Consider the following 23,358-nt stretch of genomic DNA (forward strand, 5'->3'; position numbering starts at 1 on the left):
GCTATGGGGTGATGTGGGGTGGCTACGGGGTGATACGGGGTGATTTGGGGTGGCTATGGGGTGATACGGGGTGGCTATGGGGTGATACGAGGTGATGTGGGGTGGCTATGGGGTGATGTGGGGTGGCTGTGGGGTGATATGAGGTGATGTGGGGTGGCTGTGGGGTGATACGAGGTGGCTATGGGGTGATGTGGGGTGATTTTGGGTGGCTATGGGGTGATATGAGGTGGTTATGGGGTGATACGGGGTGGCTGTGGGGTGATGTGGGGTGGCTGTGGGGTGATGTGGGGTGGCTGTGGGGTGATGGGGGGGGTGTGGGGTGGCTATGGGGTGATACGAGGTGATTTTGGGTGGCTGTGGGGTGATACAGGGTGATGTGGGGTGATACGGGGTGATGTGGGGTGGCTATGGGGTGATACGAGGTGATTTGGGGTGGCTATGGGGTGATGTGGGGTGGCTATGGGGTGATACAGGGTGATGTGGGGTGGCTATGGGGTGATGTGGGGTGGCTATGGGGTGATGTGGGGTGATTTTGGGTGGCTATGGGGTGATACGGGGTGATGTGGGGTGGCTATGGGGTGATATGGTTCTATATGGGGTGGCTATGGGGTGATATGAGGTAGTTATGGGGTGATATGGGGTGGTATGGGGGGGGCGTGGGTGATGTGGGGTGGCTGTGGGGTGATGTGGGGTGGCTATGGGGTGATACGGGGTGATGTGGGGTGGCTATGGGGTGATTTGGGGTGGCTATGGGGTGATACGAGGTGGCTATAGGGTGATACGGGGTGGCTATGGGGTGAAACAGGGTGATGTGGGGTGGCTATGGGGTGATACACGGTGATGTGGGGTGGCTATTGGGTGGCTGTGGGGTGATATGAGGTGATGTGGGGTGGCTATGGGGTGATGTGGGGTGGCTGTGGGGTGATATGAGGTGATGTGGGGTGGCTATGGGGTGATGTGGGGTGGCTGTGGGGTGATATGGGGTGATGTGGGGTGGCTGTGGGGTGATATGAGGTGATGTGGGGTGGCTATGGGGTGATGTGGGGTGGCTATGGGGTGAAACAGGGTGATGTGGGGTGGCTATGGGGTGATGTGGGGTGGCTATGGGGTGAAACAGGGTGATGTGGGGTGATATGGGGTGGCTATGGGATGATATGGGGTGATGTGGGGTGGCTTTGGGGTGATGTGGGGCGCTATGGGGCGCTATGGGGTCTATGGAGCACTATGGGGTTTTATGGGGTGCTGTGGGTGTCTATGGGGCTCTATGGGGCGCTATGGGGTTTTATGGGGCTCTATGGGATGCTATGGGGCGCTACGGGGTTTTATGGGGTGCTGTGGGGCTCTATGGGACTCTATGGGGTGCTATGGGTGTCTATGGGGCTCTGTGGGGCGCTATGGGATTCCTATGGGTCTATGGGATGCTATGGGGCGCTATGGGATGCTATGGGGCTCTATGGGATGCTATGGGGCGCTGTGGGATTTTATGGGGCTCTATGGGATGCTATGGGGCGCTATGGGGTTTTATGGGGCTCTATGGGATGCTATGGGGCTCTGTGGGGCGCTATGGGGTTTTATGGGGCGCTGTGGGTGTCTATGGGGCACTGTGGGGCGCTATGGGGTTTTATGGGGCTCAATGAGTGCTATGGGGCGCTATGGGGCTCTGTGGGGCGCTATGGGGTTTTATGGGGCTCTATGGGACGCTATGGGGCGCTATGGGGTTTTATGGGGTGCTGTGGGTGTCTATGGGACTCTATGGGGCGCTATGGGGTTTTATGAGCCTCTATGGGGCTCTATGGGGCACCATGGGGCGCTATGGGGTCTATGGGGGCGCTATGGGGTTTTATGGGGTGCTGTGGGTGTCTCGGGGCTCTGTGGGGCGCTATGGGGTTTTATGAACCTCTGTGGGGCGCTATGGGGTCTATGGGGCGCTACGGGGTTTTATGGGGTGCTGTGAGTGTCTATGGGGCTCTATGGGGCGCTATGGGGCTCTGTGGGGCTCTATGGGATGCTATGGGGCGCTGTGGGGTTTTATGGGGCTCTATGGGATGCTATGGGGCGCTATGGGGCTCTGTGGGGCGCTATGGGGTTTTATGGGGCTCTATGGGATGCTATGGGGCGCTATGGGGTTTTATGGGGTCTATGGGATGCTATGGGGCGCTATGGGGCTCTATGGGGCGCTATGGGGTCTATGGGGCGCTATGGGGTTTTATGGGGCGCTGTGGGTGTCTATGGGGCACTGTGGGGCTCTGTGGGGCGCTATGGGGTTTTATGGGGCTCTATGAGTGCTATGGGGCGCTATGGGGCTCTGTGGGGCGCTATGGGGTTTTATGGGGCTCTATGGGATGCTATGGGGCTCTATGGGTTTCTATGGGGCAGCCCCCCCCCCGCCCCCATTCTGCCCCACTGATCCTCCCCCAATTTCTGCCCCCCCCCCCCCCACAGATGGAGCTGCACGGCCGCCCCCCCCGCGCCCCCCCCCCCCAAATCCCCCCCGATTCCGAAGTTCCCCCCCCGCCCCCCCCGGAGCAGCTGCTGCTCTCCCTGCTGGAGCTGCTGCGCCCCACTGAAACCGTGGGGGGGGCGTTGAGGAGGCTGGGGGGGGTCCTGGCTGCTGCCGGGGGGGGGCGGAGGAAGAGGGGGGGGGGGGGGCGGCGCTGGGAGGGGGCAGGGGCAGCGGAGGGGGAACAGAGGTGAGATTTTTTTTGGGGGGGGGGGTGGTTGGAGGGGGGGGGGGATGGGGGGAGAAGGGGGGGATGGGGGGGAGTTGGGGGGGGATATGGGGAGGTGGGGGGCTGGGGAGGGGGGGAGAAGGGGGGGATGGGGGGAGGTGGGGGGGAAGTGTGGGTGGGGGGGGATGGGGGGAGGTGGGGGGGAAGTGTGGGGGGGGAGATGGGGGGGTTGGGGGGGGGATATGGGGAGGTTGGGGGGCAGTGGGGGGGGATATGGGGAGGGGGGGTGAGTGGGGATGGGGGAGGGCTGGGGACGGGGGGGGGAGAAGGGGGGGATATGGGGAGGGGGGGGGAAGTGGGGTGGGGGGGGATGGGGGGAGGTGGGGGGGAAGTGTGGGGGGGGAGATGGGGGGGTTGGGGGGGGGATATGGGGAGGTTGGGGGGGGATATGGGGAGGGGGGGTGAGTGGGGATGGGGGAGGGCTGGGGACGGGGGGGGGAGAAGGGGGGGATATGGGGAGGGGGGGGGAAGTGGGGTGGGGGGGGATGGGGGGAGGTGGGGGGAATGGGGGGGGGATGTGGGGAGGTGGGGGGGGATATGGGGAGGTTGGGGGGCAGTGGGGGGGGATATGGGGAGGTGGGGGGAGAGTTGGGGGGGATATGGGGAGGGGGGGATATGGGGAGGGGGGGGGAAGTGGGGTGGGGGGGGGATGTGGGGAGGTGGGGGGATGGGGGGGGATAAGGGGAGGCGGGGGGGAGATGGGGGGGTTGGGGGGGGATATGGGGAGGTTGGGGGGCAGTGGGGGTGGATATGGGGAGGTGGGGGGAGAGTTGGGGGGGATATGGGGAGGGGGTGTGGGGAGGGGGGGAAGAAGGGGGGGATATGGGGAGGGGGGGGAAGTGGGGTGGGGGGGGGATGTGGGGAGGTGGGGGGATGGGGGGGGATAAGGGGAGGCGGGGGGGAGATGGGGGGGTTGGGGGGGGATATGGGGAGGTTGGGGGGCAGTGGGGGTGGATATGGGGAGGTGGGGGGAGAGTTGGGGGGGATATGGGGAGGGGGGGGCTGGGGAGGGGGGGGATAAGGGGGGATATGGGGGGGGGAGTTGGGGGGGATATGGGGAGGTTGGGGGGCAGTGGGGGGGGATATGGGGAGGTGGGGGGAGAGTTGGGGGGGATATGGGGAGGGGGGGGCTGGGGAGGGGGGGAGAAGGGGGGGATATGGGGAGGGGGGGGGAAGTGGGGTGGGGATGTGGGGAGGTGGGGGGATGGGGGGGGATAAGGGGAGAGGGGGGTAGGTGGGGGGGTTGGGGGGGATATGGGGGGGTTGGGGGGCAGTGGGGGGGGATATGGGGAGATGGGGGGGCTGGGGGGGGATGTGGGGAGGTGGGGGGGAAGTGGGGGGGGGATAAGGGGGGATATGGGGAGGTGGGGGGGAAGTGGGGGGGATATGGGGAGGTTGGGGGGGTGTGGGGGGGTTATGGGGAGGTGGGGGGGAATAGGGGGATGGGGGGAATGGGGGGAGGGATATAATGGGGGGTAAGGGGGGGTTGGGGGGGGATATGGGGAGGTGGGGGGGAGTGGGGGGGGAGATGGGGGTGTTGGGGGGGGGATATGGGGAGGTTTGGGGGGGGAGTGGGGGGGGAGTTGGGGGGATATGGGGAGGTGGGGGGGAGTTGGGGGGGGATATGGGGTGGGGGGGGAGGAGGTGGGGGGGAGATGGGGAGGTGGGGGGGAGTTGGGGGGGGATATGGGGAGGTAAAGGGGGGGCTGGGGGGGGATATGGGGAGATGGGGGAGGAGGTGGGGGGGTGGTGTGGGGCTGGGGGGTCAGTTGGGGGGGTCAAGGTGGGTTTGGGGATGTCAGTGTGGGTCTGGGGGAGGTTCAAGGGGATCAGTGTGGGTCTGGGGGGGGGGTCCAGTGGGGTCAATGTGGGGCTGGGGGGGTCAGTGTGGGGCTGGGGGGGGTCCAGTGGGGTCAATGTGGGGCTGGGGGGGGGTCAGTGTGGGTCTGGGGGGTTCCAGTGGGGTCAATGTGGGGCTGGTGGGGTCAGTGTGGGGCTGGGGGGGGGTCCAGTGGGGTCAGTGTGGGGCTGGGGGGGTCAATGTGGGGCTGGGGGGGTTCCAGTGGGGTCAATGTGGGGCTGGGGGGGTCAGTGTGGGGCTGGGGGGGTTCCAGTGGGGTCAATGTGGGGCTGGGGGGGTTCAAGGGGGTAAGTGTGGGGCTGGGGGGAGGGTCCAGTGGGGTCAATGTGGGGCTGGGGGGGTCAGTGTGGGGCTGGGGGGGGGTCCAGTGGGGTCAGTGTGGGGCTGGGGGGTCAGGGTGGGTCTGGGGGGGTTCAAGGGGGTCAGTGTGGGTCTTGGGGGGTTCCAGTGGGGTCAATGTGGGGCTGGGGGGGTTCAAGGGGGTCAGTGTGGGGCTGGGGGGGTCCAGTAGGGTCAATGTGGGTCTGGGGGCGTCAGTGTGGGTCTGGGGGGGTCAGTGTGGGGCTGGGGGGGGGTCCAGTGGGGTCAGTGTGGGTCTGGGGGGGGTCCAGTGGGGTCAATGTGGGGCTGGTGGGGTCAGTGTGGGGCTGGGGGGGTTCCAGTGGGGTCAGTGTGGGGCTGGGGGAGGTTCAAGGGGGTCAGTGTGGGGCTGGGGGGTTCCAGTGGGGTCAATGTGGGGCTGGTGGGGTCAGTGTGGGGCTGGGGGGGGTCCAGTGGGGTCAATGTGGGGCTGGGGATCTCAGTGTGGGGCTGGGGGAGGTTCAAGGGGGTCAGTGTGGGGCTGGGGGGGTTCCAGTGGGGTCAATGTGGGGCTGGGGGGGTCAGGGTGGGTCTTGGGGGGGTTCCAGTGGGTTCAGTGTGGGGCTGGGGGGGTCAGTGTGGGTCTGGGGGGGTTCAAGGGGGTCAGTGTGGGGCTGGGGGGGGTCCAGTGGGGTCAATGTGGGGCTGGGGGGGTCAGTGTGGGGCTGGGGGAGGTTCAAGGGGATCAGTGTGGGGCTGGGGGGGGTCCAGTGGGGTCAATGTGGGGCTGGGGGGTTCAGTGTGGGGCTGGGGGGGTTCAAGGGGGTCAGTGTGGGGCTGGGGGGGGTCCAGTGGGGTCAGTGTGGGTCTGGGGGGTTCCAGTGGGGTCAGTGTGGGGCTGGTGGGGGTCCAGTGGGGTCAATGTGGGGCTGGGGGGGTCAGTGTGGGGCTGGGGGAGGTTCAAGGGGATCAGTGTGGGGCTGGGGGGGGGTCCAGTGGGGTCAATGTGGGGCTGGGGGGGTCAGTGTGGGGCTGGGGGGTTCCAGTGGGGTCAGTGTGGGGCTGGGGGGGGTCCAGTGGGGTCAGTGTGGGGCTGGGGGGGGTCCAGTGGGGTCAATGTGGGGCTGGGGGGGTCAGTGTGGGGCTGGGGGGGTTCAAGGGGGTCAGTGTGGGGCTGGGGGGGGGTCCAGTGGGGTCAATGTGGGGCTGGGGGGGGGTCAGTGTGGGGCTGGGGGGTTCCAGTGCGTTCAGTGTGGGGCTGGGGGGGTCAGTGTGGGGCTGGGGGGGTTCCAGTGGGTTCAGTGTGGGGCTGGGGGGGTCAGTGTGGGGCTGGGGGGGTTCAAGGGGGTAAGTGTGGGGCTGGGGGGAGGGTCCAGTGGGGTCAATGTGGGGCTGGGGGGGTCAGTGTGGGGCTGGGGGGGGGTCCAGTGGGGTCAATGTGGGGCTGGGGGGGTCAGTGTGGGGCTGGGGGGGGTCCAGTGGGGTCAGTGTGGGTCTGGGGGGGGTCCAGTGGGGTCAATGTGGGGCTGGGGGGGGTCAGTGTGGGTCTGGGGGGTTCCAGTGGGTTCAGTGTGGGGCTGGGGGGGTCAGGGTGGGTCTGGGGGGGTTCAAGGGGGTCAGTGTGGGTCTTGGGGGGTTCCAGTGGGGTCAATGTGGGGCTGGGGGGGTTCAAGGGGGTCAGTGTGGGGCTGGGGGGGTCAGTGTGGGGCTGGGGGGGGGTCCAGTGGGGTCAGTGTGGGTCTGGGGGGGGTCCAGTGGGGTCAATGTGGGGCTGGGGGTCTCAGTGTGGGGCTGGGGGGGTTCAAGGGGGGTCAGTGTGGGGCAGGCGGTGACGCCGGTTGTTGCTGCAGGCGGTGCTGGAGGTGGCAGCGGTGGTGGCGGCGGTGACAGAGGAAACAGCGGAGGTGACGGGGGGGGGGGGGGGGACACAGTGTGACAGGAGGGGTGACAGGGTGGCAGGAGGTGTGACAGGAGGAGTGACAGGGTGACAGTAGGGGTGACAGGAGGAGTGACAGGGTGACAGTAGGGGTGACAGGGTGGCAGGAGGGGTGACAACATGATGTGGGTGACAGTGAGGGCTGACAGGGTGGCAGTAGGGGTGACAGGGGTGACAGTGTGACAGTAGGGGTGACAACATGACGTGGGTGACAGTAGGTGACAGTGTGACAATAGGGGTGACATTCAGGGGTGACAGCGTGACAGGAGAGGTGACAGGGTGGCAGGAGGGGTGACAGGAGGAGTGACAGGGTGACAGTAGGGGTGACAGGGTGGCAGGAGGGGTGACAACATGATGTGGGTGACAGTGAAGGCTGACAGTGACAGCAGGGGTGACAGGCTGGCAGGAGGGGTGACAGTGAGGGCTGACAGTGTGATAGGGGTGACAACATGACGTGGGTGACAGTAGGGGTGACAGGGCTGACAGTGTGGCAGTAGGGGTGACAGGAGGGGTGACAACATGATGTGGGTGACAGTGAGGGCTGACAGTGTGGCAGTAGGGGTGACAGTAGGGGTGACAGTGTGACAGTAGGGGTGACAACATGACGTGGGTGACAGTAGGTGACACTGTGACAGTAGGGGTGACAGTAAGGGGTGACAGGCTGGCAGGAGGGGTGACAACATGACGTGGGTGACAGTAGGGGTGACAGTGAGGGCTGACAGTGTGGCAGTAGGGGTGACAGGAGGGGTGACAGGGTGGCAGGAGGGGTGACAACATGATGTGGGTGACAGTGAGGGCTGACTGTGACAGTAGGGGTGACAGGCTGGCAGGAGGGGTGACAGTGAGGGCTGACAGTGTGGCAGTAGGGGTGACAGGAGAGGTGACAACATGACGTGAGTGATAGTAGGGGTGACAGGGCTGACAGTGTGGCAGTAGGGGTGACAGGAGGGGTGACAACATGATGTGGGTGACAGTGAGGGCTGACAGTGTGACAGTAGGGGTGACAGTAGGGGTGACACTGTGACAGTAGGGGTGACAGTGAGGGGTGACAGGCTGGCAGGAGGGGTGACAACATGACGTGGGTGACAGTGAGGGCTGACAGTGTGGCAGTAGGGGTGACAGGAGGGGTGACAGCGTGACAATAGGGGTGACAGGCTGGCAGGAGGGGTGACAACATGATGTGGGTGACAGTGAGGGCTGACTGTGACAGTAGGGGTGACAGGCTGGCAGGAGGGGTGACAGTGAGGGCTGACAGTGTGATAGGGGTGACAACATGACGTGGGTGACAGTAGGGGTGACAGTGAGGGCTGACAGTGTGGCAGTAGGGGTGACAGGAGGGGTGACAGGGTGGCAGGAGGGGTGACAGGAAGGGTGACAGGATGGCAGGAAGGGTGACGGGGTGACAGTGTGACAGGGGGGTGGTGACAGTAGGGGTGACACTGAGGGCTGACAGTGGGAGTGACGCCAGCGGGTGACAGTGACGGTGACCCCCACAGGTGCTGGTGGTTCCAGGGCTGACAGCGTGACTGTAGGGGTGACGGTGGGGGGTGACGATGCGATGGTAGGGGTGACACAGGGCGACAGCGTGACGCAGGTGACGGTAGGGTTGACGCCATCAGGTGACGCCATCAGGTGACACCATCAGGTTGACACCATCAGGTGACACCATTGGTTGACACCATCAGGTGACACCATCAGGTTGACACCATCAGGTTGACACCATTGGGTGACACCATTGGGTGACACCATCAGGTTGACACCATTGGTTGACACCATCGGGTGACACCATCGGGTGACAGCAACACTGACCCCCCATCGGGTGACACCATCGGGTGACACCATTGGTTGACACCATCGGGTGACAGCAACGCTGACCCCCCATTGGGTGACACCATTGGTTGATACCATCGGGTGACAGCGACGCTGACCCCCCATCGGGTGACACCATTGGTTGATACCATTGGTTGACACCATTGGGTGACAGCAACGCTGACCCCCCACCGGGTGACACCGTCGGGTGACACCATTGGTTGACACCATCAGGTTGACCCCATCGGGTGACACCATTGGTTGACCCCATCGGGTGACACCATTGGGTGACAGCGACGCTGACCCCCCACCGGGTGACACCGTCGGGTGACACCATCGGGTGACAGCGACGCTGACCCCCCCCCTCACAGGTTGCGGTGTTGATTCTGGCGGTGATTCTGGCGGTGATCCCGGCGTTGTTTCTGGCGGTGACGATTCCCGCGGTCCGGCTGTTGCCGGTTCGGGTGTTGCGGGTGCGGGTGACGCCATGGCGGCGGTGCGGGCGCAGCTGGAGGCGCTGGTGGAGGCGGCGGACGCGCTGGTGGCCCACGGGCAGCACGGGGTCTATGGGGACAGCAGGGAGAGGCTGCAGCTCCGACTCAACGCCCTGCGGGGGACGGCCGCTAACAGGTAACCCCACAGCGCCCCATAGCGCCCCATAGCACTCCATATCACCTGAATGTCACCCCATAGCACCCCATAGGCACCCCATAGTGCCTCATAGCACTCCATATCACCTGAATGTCATCCCATAGCACCCCATAGCGCCCCATAGTGCCCCATAGCACCCCATAGGCACCCCATAGCACCCCATAGCATCCTGTGGCAGCCCATACTGCCCCATAGCGCCCCATAGAACCCCATAGTGCCCCATGGCTCCCCATGGCACCCCATAGTGCCAAATAGCACTCCATATCACCTGAATGTCACCCCATAGCACCCCATAGGCACCCCATAGTGCCTCATAGCACTCCATAGCACCCCATAGCATCCTGTGGCAGCCCATACTGCCCCATAGCGCCCCATAGTGCCCCATAGTGCCTCATAGCACTCCATAGCACCCCATAGCATCCTGTGGCAGCCCATACTGCCCCATAGCGCCCCATAGTGCCCCATAGTGCCTCATAGCACTCCATAGCACCCCATAGCATCCTGTGGCAGCCCATACTGCCCCATAGCGCCCCATAGTGCCCCATAGTGCCTCATAGCACTCCATAGCACCCCATAGCATCCTGTGGCAGCCCATACTGCCCCATAGCGCCCCATAGTGCCCCATAGTGCCTCATAGCACTCCATAGCACCCCATAGCATCCTGTGGCAGCCCATACTGCCCCATAGCGCCCCATAGTGCCCCATAGCGCCCCATAGGCACCCCATAGCACCCCATAGCATCCTGTGGCAGCCCATACTGCCCCATAGCGCCCCATAGAACCCCATAGCGCCCCATGGCTCCCCATGGCACCCCATAGTGCCAAATAGCACTCCATATCACCTGAATGTCACCCCATAGCGCCCCATGGCACCCCATAGCGCCCCATGGCACCCCATAGCACCCCATGGTAGTTATAGCACCCCATAGCGCCCCATAGGCACCCCATGGCTCCCCATATTGCCCTATGGCTACCCATGGCTCCCTATAGACACCCCATGGCACCCCATAGCGCCCCATAGCGCCCTATGGCACCCCACAGGCACCCCATAGTGCCCCATAGCACTCCATATCACCTGAATGTCGCCCCATAGCGCCCCATGGCGCCCCATAGCACCCCATAGCGCCCTATGGCACCCCACAGGCACCCCATAGTGCCCCATAGCACTCCATATCACCTGAATGTCGCCCCATAGCGCCCCATGGCACCCCATAGTGCCTCATAGCACCCCATAGCGCCCCATAGCAGCCCATAGCGCCTTATGGCACCCCATGGCACCCCATAGCACCCTATGGCACCCTATGGCAGCCCATAGCACCCCATAAAACCGCATAGATCCCCATGGCACCCCGTAGCGCCCCATAGACACCCCATGGCACCCCATAGACACCCCATGGCACCCCATAGCACCCCATAGCGCCTTATGGCACCCCATGGCACCCCATAGCACCCAATGGCACCCTATGGTAGCCCATAGCACCCCATAGCAGCCACAGACACCCCACAACGCTTCATAGCGCCCCATAGCACCCTGTGGCAGCCCATGGCACCCCATAGCGCCCCATAGCACCCTGTGGCAGCCCATGGCACCCCATAGCACCCCATAGCGCTTCATAGTTCCCCATGCCACCCTGTGGCAGCCCATGGCACCCCATAGCATCCTATGGCACCCCATAGCGCCCCATGGCTCCCCATGGCACCCCATAGCACCCCATAGCACCCCATAGCACTCCGTATCACCCGAATGTCACCCCATAGCACCCCATAACACCCCAGTGTCACCCAACGTCACCCCATAACAACACCCCGATGTCACCCAACGTCACCCCATAACAACACCCGGATTTCACCCGATGTCACCCCATAACAACACCCCGATGTCACCCACTGTCACCCCTTAACAAGACCCCGATGTCACCCCATAACAACACCCCGATGTCACCCACTGTCACCCCTTAACAAGACCCCGATGTCACCCCATAACAACACCTGGATTTCACCCCATAACAACACCCCAGTGTCACCCAACGTCACCCCATAACAACACCCCAGTGTCACCCGATGTCACCCCATAACAACACCCCGATGTCACCCAATGTCACCCCGTGTCACAGCAGCACATCGCTGCGGCGCCGCGACGGTGACGACGGTGACGACGGTGACGGTGGTGGTGACGTCGGTGGTTCCATCCGTGCACAAGCGGAGCCGATTGACATGTTTGCGGAGGAGGAGGACAACAAACAGGCGCTGGAGGACCGAGCAGGGTTGGAGGACCGAGCGCTGGAGGACAAACAGGCGCTGGAGGACCAAGCGCTAGGAGACAAACAGGCGCTGGAGGACCAGGCGCTGGAGGACCGAGCTGCCCTGGAGGACCGAAAGCTGGAGGACCAACAGGCGGTGGAGGACCGAGCGGCGTTGGAGGACCAGGCGGAGGGTGAGGGCGCGTTGGGGTGACATAAGGGGATTTTTGGGGTCATTTGGGGGGTTTTGGGGGTTCTGAGGTTCTTTTTTAGGGGGTCTTTGGGGTTTTTTAGGGGTCTTTTGGGGCTTTTGGGGCAGTTTTGGGGTTTTTTGGGGGTTGTTTTGGGGGTTCTTTTGGGGGTCATTTTTGGGGTCACTCAGGGTTCTTTTTGGGGTATTTTGGGGGGTTTTTGGGGTTCTTTCTTGGGGGTCTGGGGGGCAGCTTTGGGGTTCTTTTTGGAGTCTTTTGGGGGCTTCCTCTTGGGGTCGTTTTTGGGGTCGTTTTGGGGGTTCTTTTTTGGGATCTTTTTGGGGTCTTTTGGGGGTTCATTTTAGGGTCATTTTTGGGGTCTTTTGGGGGCTCTTTTTGGGGTCGTTTTGGGGGTCTTCTTTGGGATCTTTTTGGGGTCTTTTGGGGTTCATTTTAGAGTCATTTTTGGGGTCTTTTGGGGGTTTCCTCTTGGGGTCGTTTTTGGGGTCATTTTGGGGGTCTTTTTTGGGATCTTTTTGGGGTGTTTGGGGTTCATTTTAGAGTCATTTTTGGGGTCTTTTGGGGGCTCTTTGGGGTCGTTTTTGGGGTCGTTTTGGAGGTCTTTTGGGATCTTTTGGGGGTCTTTTGGGGGATTCCTCTTGGGGTCGTTTTTGGGGTCTTTTGGGGGTTCATTTTAGAGTCATTTTTGGGGTCTTTTGGGGGTTTCCCCTTGGGGTCGTTTTGGGGGGTCTTATAGGGTCGTTTTGGGGGTCTTTTTTGGGATCTTTTTGGGGTGTTTAGGGGTTCACTTTAGAGTCATTTGTGGGGTCTTTTGGGGGCTCTTTTTGGGGTCGTTTTGGGGGTCTTCTTTGGGATCTTTTTGGGGTCTTTTGGGGTTCATTTTAGAGTCATTTTTGGGGTCTTTTGGGGGTTTCCTCTTGGGGTCGTTTTTGGGGTCATTTTGGGGGTCTTTTTTGGGATCTTTTTGGGGTGTTTGGGGTTCATTTTAGAGTCATTTTTGGGGTCTTTTGGGGCTTTCCTCTTGGGGTCGTTTTGGGGGATATTTTGGGGGTTCTTTTTTGGGGTATTTTTGGGGTCTTTGGGGGTTCATTTTAGGGTCATTTTTGGGGTCTTTTGGGGGTTTCCTCTTGGGGTCGTTTTTGGGGTCGTTTTGGGGGTCTTTTTTGGGATCTTTTTGAGGTCTTTTGGGGGTTCATTTTAGGGTCATTTTTGGGGTCTTTTGGGGGCTCTTTTTGGGGTCATTTTTGGGGTCGTTTTGGAGGTCTTTTGGGATCATTTTGGGGTCTTTTGGGGGTTTCCTCTTGGGGTCGTTTTTGGGGTCATTTTGGGGGTTCTTTTTTGGGATCTTTTTGGGGTCTTTTGGGTGTTCATTTTAGGGTCATTTTTGGGGTCTTTTGGGGGCTCTTTTTGGGGTCATTTTTGGGGTCGTTTTGGAGGTCTTTTGGGATCATTTTGGGGTCTTTTGGGGGCTCTTTTGGGATCTTTTTGGGGTCTTTTGGGGTTCATTTTAGAGTCATTTGTGGGGTCTTTTGGGGGTTTCCTCTTGGGGTCGTTTTTGGGGTCGTTTTGGGGGTTCTTTTTTGGGATCTTTTTGGGGTCTTTTGGGGGTTCATTTTAGAGTCATTTTTGGGGGTTTCCTCTTGGGGTCGTTTTGGGGTCTTTTGGGGTTTCCTTTTGGGGATATTTGGGGTCTTGGGGATTCATTTTGGGGTCATTTTTGGGGTCTTTTGGGAGTTTCTTTCTGGGGTCGTTTTTGGGGTTTTTGGGATCGTTTTGGGGGGTCTTATGGGGTCGTTTTGGGGTGGTTTTTTGGGGGGGGAGTTTGGGGGTTTTGTTTTGGGGTCATTGGGGGGATTTTTGGGGTCTTAATGCCATTCCCCCCCCCAGAAGTGATGTGGGAGTACAAATGGGAGGAGAGCGCCCAACTCTACGGCCCCTTCAGCAGCGCCCAGATGCAGGTGGGAACCCCAAAAAATGGGGTTGGGACCCCAAAAATGGGGTTAGGAATCCCAAAAGTGGGGCTGGGACCCCAAAAATGGGGTTAGGAATCCCAAATTTGGGTCTGGGACCCCAAAAATGGGGCTCGGACCCCAAAAATGGGTCTGAGGCTCCCCAAAAATGGGGCTGGGACCCCAGAAATGGGGTTAGGAATCCCAAATTTGGGTCTGGGACCCCAAAACTGAGGCTAGGAATCCCCAAAATGGGGCTGGGACCCCCAAAAATGGGGAGGGGACCCCCAAAAATGGGGCTGGGAACCCCAGAAATGGGGCAGGGAACCCCAAAAAATGGTTCTGGGACCCCAAAAATGGGGCTGGGAACCCCAAATTCCAGTCTGGGACCCCAAAAATGGGGCTGGAAATCTCAAATTTGGGTCTGGGACCCCAAAAATGGGGCTGGGAATCCCAAATTTGGGGCTGGGGTCTTTGAAATGGGTCCAAACGTGCCCAAAATGGATGAAAATCTCCATTTTTGGGATCAGGACCCCAATTTTGGGCTCAGATCCCCCAGTTTTGGGTTCAATTCTCCCATTTTTGTTCTCATTTCCCCCAATTTTGGGCTCATTTCCCCCAATTTTGGGCTCAGATCCCCCAATTTTGGGTTCAAATCCCCCATTTTTGTTCTCATTTCCCCCAATTTTGGTCTCAGATCCCCCATTTTTGGGTTCAGATCCCCATTTTTGGGCTCAGATCCCCCAATTTTGGGTTCAATTCCCCCATTTTTGTTCTCATTTCCCCCAATTTTGGTCTCAGATCCCCCATTTTTGGGTTCAATTCCCCCATTTTGGGCTCAGATCCCCCAATTTTGTCTCATTTCCCCCAATTTTGGGCTCAATTCCCCCAATTTTGGTCTCAGATCCCCCATTTTTGGGCTCATTTCCCCCAATTTTGGGTTCAATTCCCCCAAGTTTGGGCTCATTTCCCCCAATTTTGGGCTCAGATCCCCCATTTTTGGGTTCAATTCCCCCATTTTGGGCTCAGATCCCCCAATTTTGGTCTCATTTCCCCCAATTTTGGGCTCAATTCCCCCAGTTTTGGTCTCAGATCCACCATTTTTGGGCTCATTTCCCCCAATTTTGGGTTCAATTCCCCCAATTTTGGGCTCATTTCCCCCAATTTTGGGCTCAGATCCCCCATTTTTGGGTTCAATTCCCCCATTTTGGGGCTCATTTCCCCCAGTTTTGGGCTCAGATCCCCCATTTTTGGGTTCAATTCCCCCATTTTTGTTCTCATTTCCCCCAATTTTGGGCTCAGATCCCCCATTTATGGGTTCAATTCCTCAATTTTGTTTTCAAATCCCCCAATTTTGGGTTCAAATCCCCCATTTTTGGGTTCAATTCCCCTAATTTTGGGCTCAGATCCCCATTTTTGGGTTCAAATCCCCCATTTTTGTTCTCATTTCCCCCAATTTTGGGCTCAGATCCCCCATTTTTGGGTTCAGATCCCCATTTTTGGGCTCAGATCCCCCAATTTTGGGTTGAAATCCCCCATTTTTGTTCTCATTTCCCCCAATTTTGGGCTCAGATCCCCCATTTTTGGGTTCAGATCCCCATTTTTGGGCTCAGATCCCCCAATTTTGGGTTCAAATCCCCCATTTTTGTTCTCATTTCCCCCAATTTTGGGCTCAGATCCCCAATTTTGGGCTCGGATCCCCCATTTTTGGGGACAGTTCCTCCAATTTTGGTGCTCTGGACCCCCAGTTTTGGTATCAGATCCTCCCATTTTGGGTTCAAATCCCAATTTTTGGGCTCAGATCCCCCAATTTTGGGCTCAGATCCCCCAGTTTTGGGTTCAATTCCCCCAATTTTGGGTTCAGATCCCCCAATTTTGGTCTAATTTCCCCCGATTTTGGTCTCAGATCCCCCAATTTTGGGCTCATTTCCCCCAATTTTGGTCTCAGGTCCCCCAGTTTTGGGTTCAAATCCCCCATTTTTGTTCTCATTTCCCCCAATTTTGGTCTCAGATCCCCCATTTTTGGGTTCAGATCCCCATTTTGGGGCTCATTTCCCCCAATTTTGGGTTCAAATCCCCCATTTTTGTTCTCATTTGCCCCAATTTTGGTCTCAAATCCCCCATTTTTGGGGACAATTCCTCCAATTTTGGGGCTCTGGACCCCCAATTTTGGGTTCAAATCCCCCAATTTTGTTCTCATTTCCCCCAATTTTGGTCTCATTTCCCCCAATTTTGGGTTCAATTCCCCCATTTTTGTTCTCATTTCCCCCATTTTTGGTCTCAGATCCCCCATTTTTGGGGACAGTTCCTCCAATTTTGGGTTCAATTCCCCCATTTTGGGGCTCATTTCCCCCAATTTTGTTCTCATTTCCCCCAATTTTGGTCTCAGATCCCCCAGTTTTGGGTTGAAATCCCCCATTTTTGTTCTCATTTCCCCCAATTTTGGGCTCAGATCCCCCATTTATGGGTTCAATTCCTCAATTTTGGGTTCAAATCCCCCATTTTTGGGTTCAAATCCCCCATTTTTGGGCTCATTTCCTCAATTTTGGGTTCAAATCCCCCAATTTTGGGCTCAGATCCCCCATTTTTGTTCTCATTTCCCCCAATTTTGGGCTCATTTCCCCCAATTTTGGGCTCAGATCCCCCAATTTTGGGGCTCTGAACCCCGAATTTTGGGCTCAGATCCCCCAATTTTGGGTTCAAATCCCCCATTTTTGTTCTCATTTCCCCCAATTTTGGGTTCAAATCCCCCAATTTTGGCCTCATTTCCCCCAATTTTGGCCTCATTTCCCCCAATTTTGGGCTCAAATCCCCCAATTTTGGGGTCCCCCATAACCTCTTTTTCCCCCCCAGGCCTGGACAGAGCAGGGATATTTTGGGGGGGGGGTTTTGTGCCGCCGTGCCCAAAGCCCCCCCGGCCCCTTCTACAGCTCCGCCCGCATCGACTTCACCCTCTACACGTGACCCCCCCCAAAAAAAAACAAATCGGGGGTGGGAAAACCCCCAAATTTTGGGGTGAAATCCCAAAGAATTGGGGATATTAAAGCTGTGTCCCAATTTTGGGGGGGGGGTGAGAATGTTTTTTTCAGGGGGGTTTTTGGGGTCGGGGGGGGGATTTGGGGACGCGGAATCCAATGGGATTTAAGGGGGGGGGGGTCAGGGATTGGGGGGGGGCAAAATGGGGGAAAAAAACCCAAATTTTGGGGTGAAATCGCAAAGAATTGGGGATATGGAAGAGGGGTCCCTATTTTGGGGGGGGGGGAAGTGATTTGGGTGGGGGATTTGGGGGATTTTTGGGGTTGGGGGGGGGATTTGGGGACGCAGAATCCAATGGGATTTAAGGGGGGGGGGGTCGAGGATTTGGGGGGGAGGCAAAATGGGGGGAAAAACCCAAATTTTGGGGTGAAATCCCAAAGAATTGGGGATGTGGAAGCTGGATCCCAATCTTTTTTGGGGGGGGAAGTGATTTGGGGGGGGTCGTTTTTTGGGGTGATTTTTGGGGTGGGGGGGGAGTTGGGGACGCAGAATCCAATGGGATTTAAGGGGGGGGGGGTCAGGGATTGGGGGGGGGCAAAATGGGGGAAAAAAACCCAAATTTTGGGGTGAAATCCCAAAGAATTGGGGATATGGAAGAGGGATCCCAATTTTGGGGGGGGGGGTCGTTTTGGGGGGGGATTTTTGGGGTTGGGGGGGGATTTGGGGATGCAGAATCCAATGGGATTTAAGGGGGGGGGGTCAGGGATTGGGGGGGGGGCAAAATGGGGGAAAAAAACCCCAAATTTTGGGGTGAAATCGCAAAGAATTGGGGATGTGGAAGAGGGGTCCCAATTTTGGGGGGGGGGTCGTTTTGGGGGGTGATTTTTGGGGTGGGGGGGGATTTGGGGACGCAGAATCCAATGGGATTTAAGGGGGGGGGTTCAGGGATTGGGGGGGGGGCAAAATAGGGGAAAAACCCCAAAATTTTTGGGGTGAAATCGCAAAGAATTGGGGATGTGGAAGAGGGGTCCCAATTTTGGGGGGGGCGAAGTGATTTTGGGGGGGGGCGTTTTGGGGGGGGATTTTGGGGGTTGGGGGGGGATTTGGGGACGCAGAATCCAATGGGATTTAAGGGGCGGGGGGTCAGGGAATGGGGAGGGGGGCAAAATAGGGGAAAAAAACCCAAATTTTGGGGTGAAATCCCAAAGAATTGGGGATGTGGAAGAGGGGTCCCAATTTTATGGGGGGGGATTTTGGGGGGGGGGAAATTGGGGGATTTTGGGGGTTGGGGGGGATTTGGGGACGCAGAATCCAATGGGATTTAAGGGGGGGGGGCAGGGATTGGGGGGGGGCAAAATAGGGGAAAAAACCCAAAATTTTTGGGGTGAAATCGCAAAGAATTGGGGATATGGTAGAGGGGTCCCTATTTTGGGGGGGGGGGAAGTGATTTGGGGGGGGGATTTGGGGGATTTTTGGGGATGGGGGGGGGATTTGGGGACGCAGAATCCAATGGGATTTAAGGGGGGGGGGGTCGAGGATTTGGGGGGGAGGCAAAATGGGGGGAAAAACCCAAATTTTGGGGTGAAATCCCAAAGAATTGGGGATGTGGAAGCTGGATCCCAATCTTTTTTGGGGGGGGAAGTGATTTGGGGGGGGTCGTTTTGGGGGGGGATTTTTGGGGTCGGGGGGGGATTTGGGGACGCAGAATCCAATGGGATTTAAGGGGGGGGGGGGTCAGGGATTGGGGGGGGGCAAAATAGGGGAAAAACCCCAAAATTTTTGGGGTGAAATCGCAAAGAATTGGGGATATGGAAGCGGGGTCCCAATTTTGGGGGGGGGTCTGCCCCACATTTCCCCCCCCCAGACCCCAAATCTTCCTCTTCTGCCCCACATCCCCCCCCTCCTGCCCCACATCCTCATTCTGCCCCACATCTCCCCCATCTGCCCCACATCTTCCCCCCCACCCCACATCCCAAATCCCCCCCTTCTGCCCCACATCTCCCCCCCCCATCCCAAATCCCCCCCCTCTGCTCATCTCCCCCCCATCCCACATCTCCCCCCCCCCCACCCCAAATCTGCCCTTCTGCCCCACATCTCCCCCCCCCACCCCAAATCCCCTCTTCTGCCCCCCATCTCCTACCCCAAATCTCCCCCCTCCAAATCCCCCCCATCTCCCCCCCCCATCTCCTCCCATCCCCCCCCAACCCAAATCCCCCCTTCTGCCCCCCATCTCCCCCCCCCACCCCCCACCCCAAATCCCCCCTTCTGCCTCCCCTCCTCACCCCCCCCTCCTTCTGCCCCCCATCTCCCCCCCACCCCATCTCCCCCCCCCAAATCCCCCCTTCTGCCCCACATCTCCCCCCCCCAAATCCCCCCTTCTGCCCCCCATCTCCCCCACCCCAACCCCCCCCTTCCTTCTGCCCCCCATCTCCCCCCCCAACCCCCCCTCCTTCTGCCCCCCATCCCCCCCCCCAAATCCCCCCTTCTGCCCCCCACCTCCCCCCCCACCCCAAATCCCCCCCCTTCTGCCCCACATCTCCCCCCCCATCCCAAATCCCCCCCCTCTGCTCATCTCCCCCCCATCCCACATCTCCCCCCCACCCCAAATCCCCCCCTTCTGCCCCACATCTCCCCCCCCCGCCCCAACCCCCCCCTCCTTCTGTCCCCCATCCCCCCCCCCCAAATCCCCCCTTCTGCCCCCCATCTCCCCCCCCCCACCCCAACCCCCCCCCTCCTTCTGCCCCCCATCTCCCCCCCACCCCATCTCCCCCCCCCAAACCCCCCCTTCTGCCCCCCATCCACCCCCACATCTCCCCCCCACACCGCAAATCCCCCTTTCTGCCCCACATCTCCCCCCCCCACCCCAAATCTGCCCTTCTGCCCCACATCTCCCCCCCCCACCCCAAATCCCCTCTTCTGCCCCCCATCTCCTACCCCAAATCTCCCCCCTCCAAATCCCCCCCATCTCCCCCCCCCATCTCCTCCCATCCCCCCCCAACCCAAATCCCCCCTTCTGCCCCCCATCTCCCCCCCCCACCCCCCACCCCAAATCCCCCCTTCTGCCTCCCCCCCTCACCCCCCCCTCCTTCTGCCCCCCATCTCCCCCCCACCCCATCTCCCCCCCCCAAATCCCCCCCCTTCTGCCCCCCATCTCCCCCCCCCCCACCCCAACCCCCCCCCTCCTTCTGCCCCCCATCTCTCCAACCCGTTTACATTTTATTTTGGGGTGAAAAAACAGCGATTGGGAGAAAATGACAAAAACCGAAAACCCCACACATTTCCCCCCCCCTTCAACCCCCCCGCCCCCCCCAGCCCCACACGTGGCATCTGTGGGGCTCAGGACCCCCAAATGTGGGGGGGGGAGCTCCTCCTGGTTCCGTCTCAGCAGAGGCGTCTATGGGGCAGGGAATTGGGGGGGGGCTCAGGGTGACACGGCCGACGTCTGTGGGTGGGGGACCTGGGGGGGGGGGAGCACAGCGTCAGCCCCATAGCTGCCCCATAAGTAACCGCCCTGCCCCATAGCTGCCCCATAAGTAACCCCCCCGCCCCATAAGTAATCCTCCTGCCCCATAGCTGCCCCATAAGTAACCCCCCTGCCCCATAGCTGCCCCATAAGTAAACCCCCCCCCCAATAGCTGAGTCCCTTCTGCCCCATAGCTGCCCCATAAGTAACCCCCCGTTCCCCCATTGGCCAGCCTCACAAATAAGCCCCGCCCACCTGGGAACATCCTGTCCTCCCATTGGCGCTTCCCACCGTCAAACCCCGCCCACCCGGTTCATCCCATCCCCCTCCCATTGGCCTGCCCTAATCACCGCCCACCCGGGGCTTCCCGTTCTCCCATTGGCCCCTCCCGCCGTCAAACCCCGCCCACCCGGTTCATCCCGTCTCCTATTGGCCTCTAAGCCCCACCCATCCGGTTCATCCCATCCTCCCATTGGCCTGCCCGAAATCCCGCCCACCCGGTACATCCCGTCCTCCCATTGGCCGCTCCCGCCGTCAAACCCCGCCCATCCGGTTCATCCCGTCCTCCCATTGGCCTCCCCGAAATCCCGCCCACCCGGGGCATTGTGTCCTCCCATTGGCCCCTCCCGCCGTCAAACCCCGCCCACCCGGTTCATCCCGTTTCCTATTGGCCTCTAAGCCCCACCCATCCGGTTCATCCCATCCTCCCATTGGCCCCTCCCGCCGTCAAACCCCGCCCATCCGGTTCATCCCGTCCTCCCATTGGCCCTCCCGAAGCCCCGCCCACCTGCGGCAGCCCATTTCCGCCATATCTGTGGTCGTGCTGCAGCCCCAAAGCCCGCAGCCGCGCGGCCGCCACCGCTTCCGGGAGGGAGCGCTTCGGGGGGGGGGCCCTAAAATAAAAAGGGGGGGGGGGGGAGGGAGAAGATATGGGGCGCCCCATAGGAAACAACATCCAGACACGTTGGGACCCGCTGAGACCCCACAGACCCCATAGAGACGCATAGATCCCATAGGGACCCCATAGGGACCCCATAGGGACCCCATAGGGACCCCACAGGGACCCCATAGAAAACCATAGAGACCAATGGAGATCCATAGGGACCCCATAGGAACACATAGAGACTCAATAGGGACCCCATAGGGGCCCATAGAAACCCATAGGTACCAACGGAGACCCATAGGGACCCCATTGGGGCCCATGGATACCCCATAGAGACCCCACAGGGACCCCATAGAAACCAATAGGGACCCATAGGGACCCATGGATACCCCATAGAGACCCTGTAGCTGCCCCATAGAGACCGACAGAGATCCATAGAGACCCCATAGCGACCCCACAGAGACCAATGGAGATCCATAGGAACCCCATTGGGACCCATGGATACCCCATAGGGACCCCATAGAGGCTCCACAGGGACCCGATAGAAACCCCATAGAGACCCCATAGGGACCCCACAAGGACCCACAAAGACCCATAGAAACCCCATAGGGACCCCATAGGGACCCAATAGGGACCAATGGAGATCAATAGGAACCCCATTGGGACCCATGGATACCCCATAGGGACCCCATAGAGGCTCCACAGGGACCCGATAGAAACCCCATAGAGACCCCATAGGGACCCCACAAGGACCCACAAAGACCCATAGAAACCCCATAGGGACCCCATAGGGACCCAATAGGGACCAATGGAGATCAATAGGAACCCCATTGGGACCCATGGATACCCCATAGGGACCCCATAGAGGCTCCACAGGGACCCGATAGAAACCCCATAGTGACCCCATAGGGACCCCACAAGGACCCACAAAGACCCATAGGGACCCCATAGAAATCCCATAGAGACCAATGGAGATCCATAGAAACCCCAGAGGGACCCATAGAGACCCCAATAGGGACCAATGGAGACCCATTGGGACCCATAGAGACCCCACAGGGACCCGATAGAAACCCCATAAAGACCAATAGAGACCCATAGCGATCCATAGGGACCTCATAGAGGCTCCACAGGGACCCCACAGGGACCCACAAAGACCCCATAGAGACCCCATAGAGACCAATGGAAACCAATAGAAACCCATAGGGACCCACAGAGACCCCATAAAGATCCCCAGACCCCAGAGAGCTCCATTGACCCCCATAGAAACACCATAGAGACCCCATAGGCCCCCATAGTGCCCCACACACCACCATAGAGACCCCATACAGACCCCATAGGGCCCCACAGAGACCCCCAGACCCCGTAGAGCCCCATAGAGCCCCATAAAGCCTCACAGAGACCCCATAGGCCCCCCATAGGCCTCCATAGTGCCCCAAAGACCTCCATTGAGACCCCGTAGAGACCCCCAGACCCCATAGAGCCCCATTGACCCCCATAGAAACCCCACAAACCCCTATAGAGACCCCATAGAGCCCCATACAGACCCCATAGACCCCCATAGTGCCCCAGAGAGACCCCATAGAAACCCCACAGACCCCTATAGAGACCCCATACATACCCCATAGAGACCCCAGAGGCCCCCACAGTGCCCCATAGAGACCCCATAGAGACCCCCAGACCCCATAGAGCCCCATTGACCCCCATGGAAACCCCCCAGAGACCCCATAGGCCCCCATAGTGCCTCATAGAGACCCCAGACCCCATAGAGCCCCATTGACCCTCATGGAAACCCCACAGAGACCCCATTGTGCCCCATAGAGACCCCATAGAGACCCCATAGGCCCCCACAGAGCCCCATAGACCCCTCATAGAGACCCCATAGAGACCCCATAGGCCACCACAGTGCCCTACAGATCCTATAGAGACCCCATAGAGACCCCATAGGCCACCACAGTGCCCCACAGACCCTATAGAGACCCCCATATCCCCCACAATCCCTTGCGCCTCCCATGATGCACTGGGGCCACCCGGCGCCATTTTGTGCCCCACCCGCCGCGCCCCACCGCCCCCAAACGACCCCCGTGACCCCTTCCCGGTGACCACGTGACCTCCCATCCCCCCCCTCCACCGCCTTACCCCTCTCCGTTCTCCGCTCTTCTCTTCCCGCGGCGGCCGGAGTCCTCCAACATCCCGTCAACCCCCGCGAGCGCCAAACTGCGCATGCGCTGAGTCGACGGCCCGCCTCTCTTCCCCGGTACCGCGCATGCGCAGCACTCGCGAACGGCGAGTTTTAACACTGCGCATGCGCTCGGAGCGCATCACGGCGGCTGCGCATGCGCAGTTGCCGCGT

The 23,358-nt window shown here is 59.9% G+C and overlaps 2 protein-coding genes and 1 long non-coding RNA gene across 9 annotated transcripts in view; 1 reads left to right on the top strand and 2 right to left on the bottom strand.

Moving 5' to 3' along the window:
- CD2BP2 (CD2 cytoplasmic tail binding protein 2) overlaps positions 1–16,748 on the top strand; it is a 30,300-nt gene extending 13,552 nt beyond the window's left edge. Inside the window, exons 5-10 of one of the 7 annotated variants that reach the window (XR_016461369.1) lie at positions 6,741–6,794; positions 9,007–9,265; positions 11,400–11,580; positions 11,614–11,719; positions 13,628–13,695; positions 16,540–16,611. Coding sequence is in view for 4 of the 7 variants with exons in the window: in XM_090130354.1 (XP_089986480.1) it covers positions 6,741–6,794; positions 9,007–9,265; positions 11,400–11,719; positions 13,625–13,695; positions 16,540–16,650 (815 nt within the window). In the remaining 3 variants the exon portion in view is untranslated. Of the gene's footprint in view, positions 1–6,740; positions 6,795–9,006; positions 9,266–11,399; positions 11,720–13,624; positions 13,696–16,539 lie in introns of all 7 variants that reach the window. The other 6 variants (XR_016461368.1, XR_016461367.1, XM_090130357.1 and 3 more) reach the window with 6 other exon arrangements.
- LOC149913233 (uncharacterized) lies at positions 6,891–7,976 on the bottom strand (the record flags this gene model as incomplete). Its single annotated transcript, XM_090130358.1, has 1 exon — positions 6,891–7,976. A coding segment is annotated over exon 1 (1,011 nt), but the record flags the coding sequence as incomplete, so codon positions are not given.
- A 3,116-nt stretch (positions 16,749–19,864) lies between the features above and the next one.
- On the bottom strand, positions 19,865–23,289 carry LOC116243441 (uncharacterized). The gene is made up of 3 exons (XR_016461370.1): positions 23,145–23,289; positions 20,913–21,018; positions 19,865–20,119 (listed from the first exon to the last, which is right to left on the bottom strand). It is a non-coding gene; the product is annotated as an uncharacterized LOC116243441 (long non-coding RNA).
- Between the last annotated feature and the right edge of the window lie 69 nt (positions 23,290–23,358).

This window comes from Phasianus colchicus, chromosome 40 (assembly GCF_987193195.1).
Source record: "Phasianus colchicus chromosome 40, bPhaCol1.hap1.1, whole genome shotgun sequence".
Lineage (NCBI taxonomy): Eukaryota > Metazoa > Chordata > Aves > Galliformes > Phasianidae > Phasianus > Phasianus colchicus.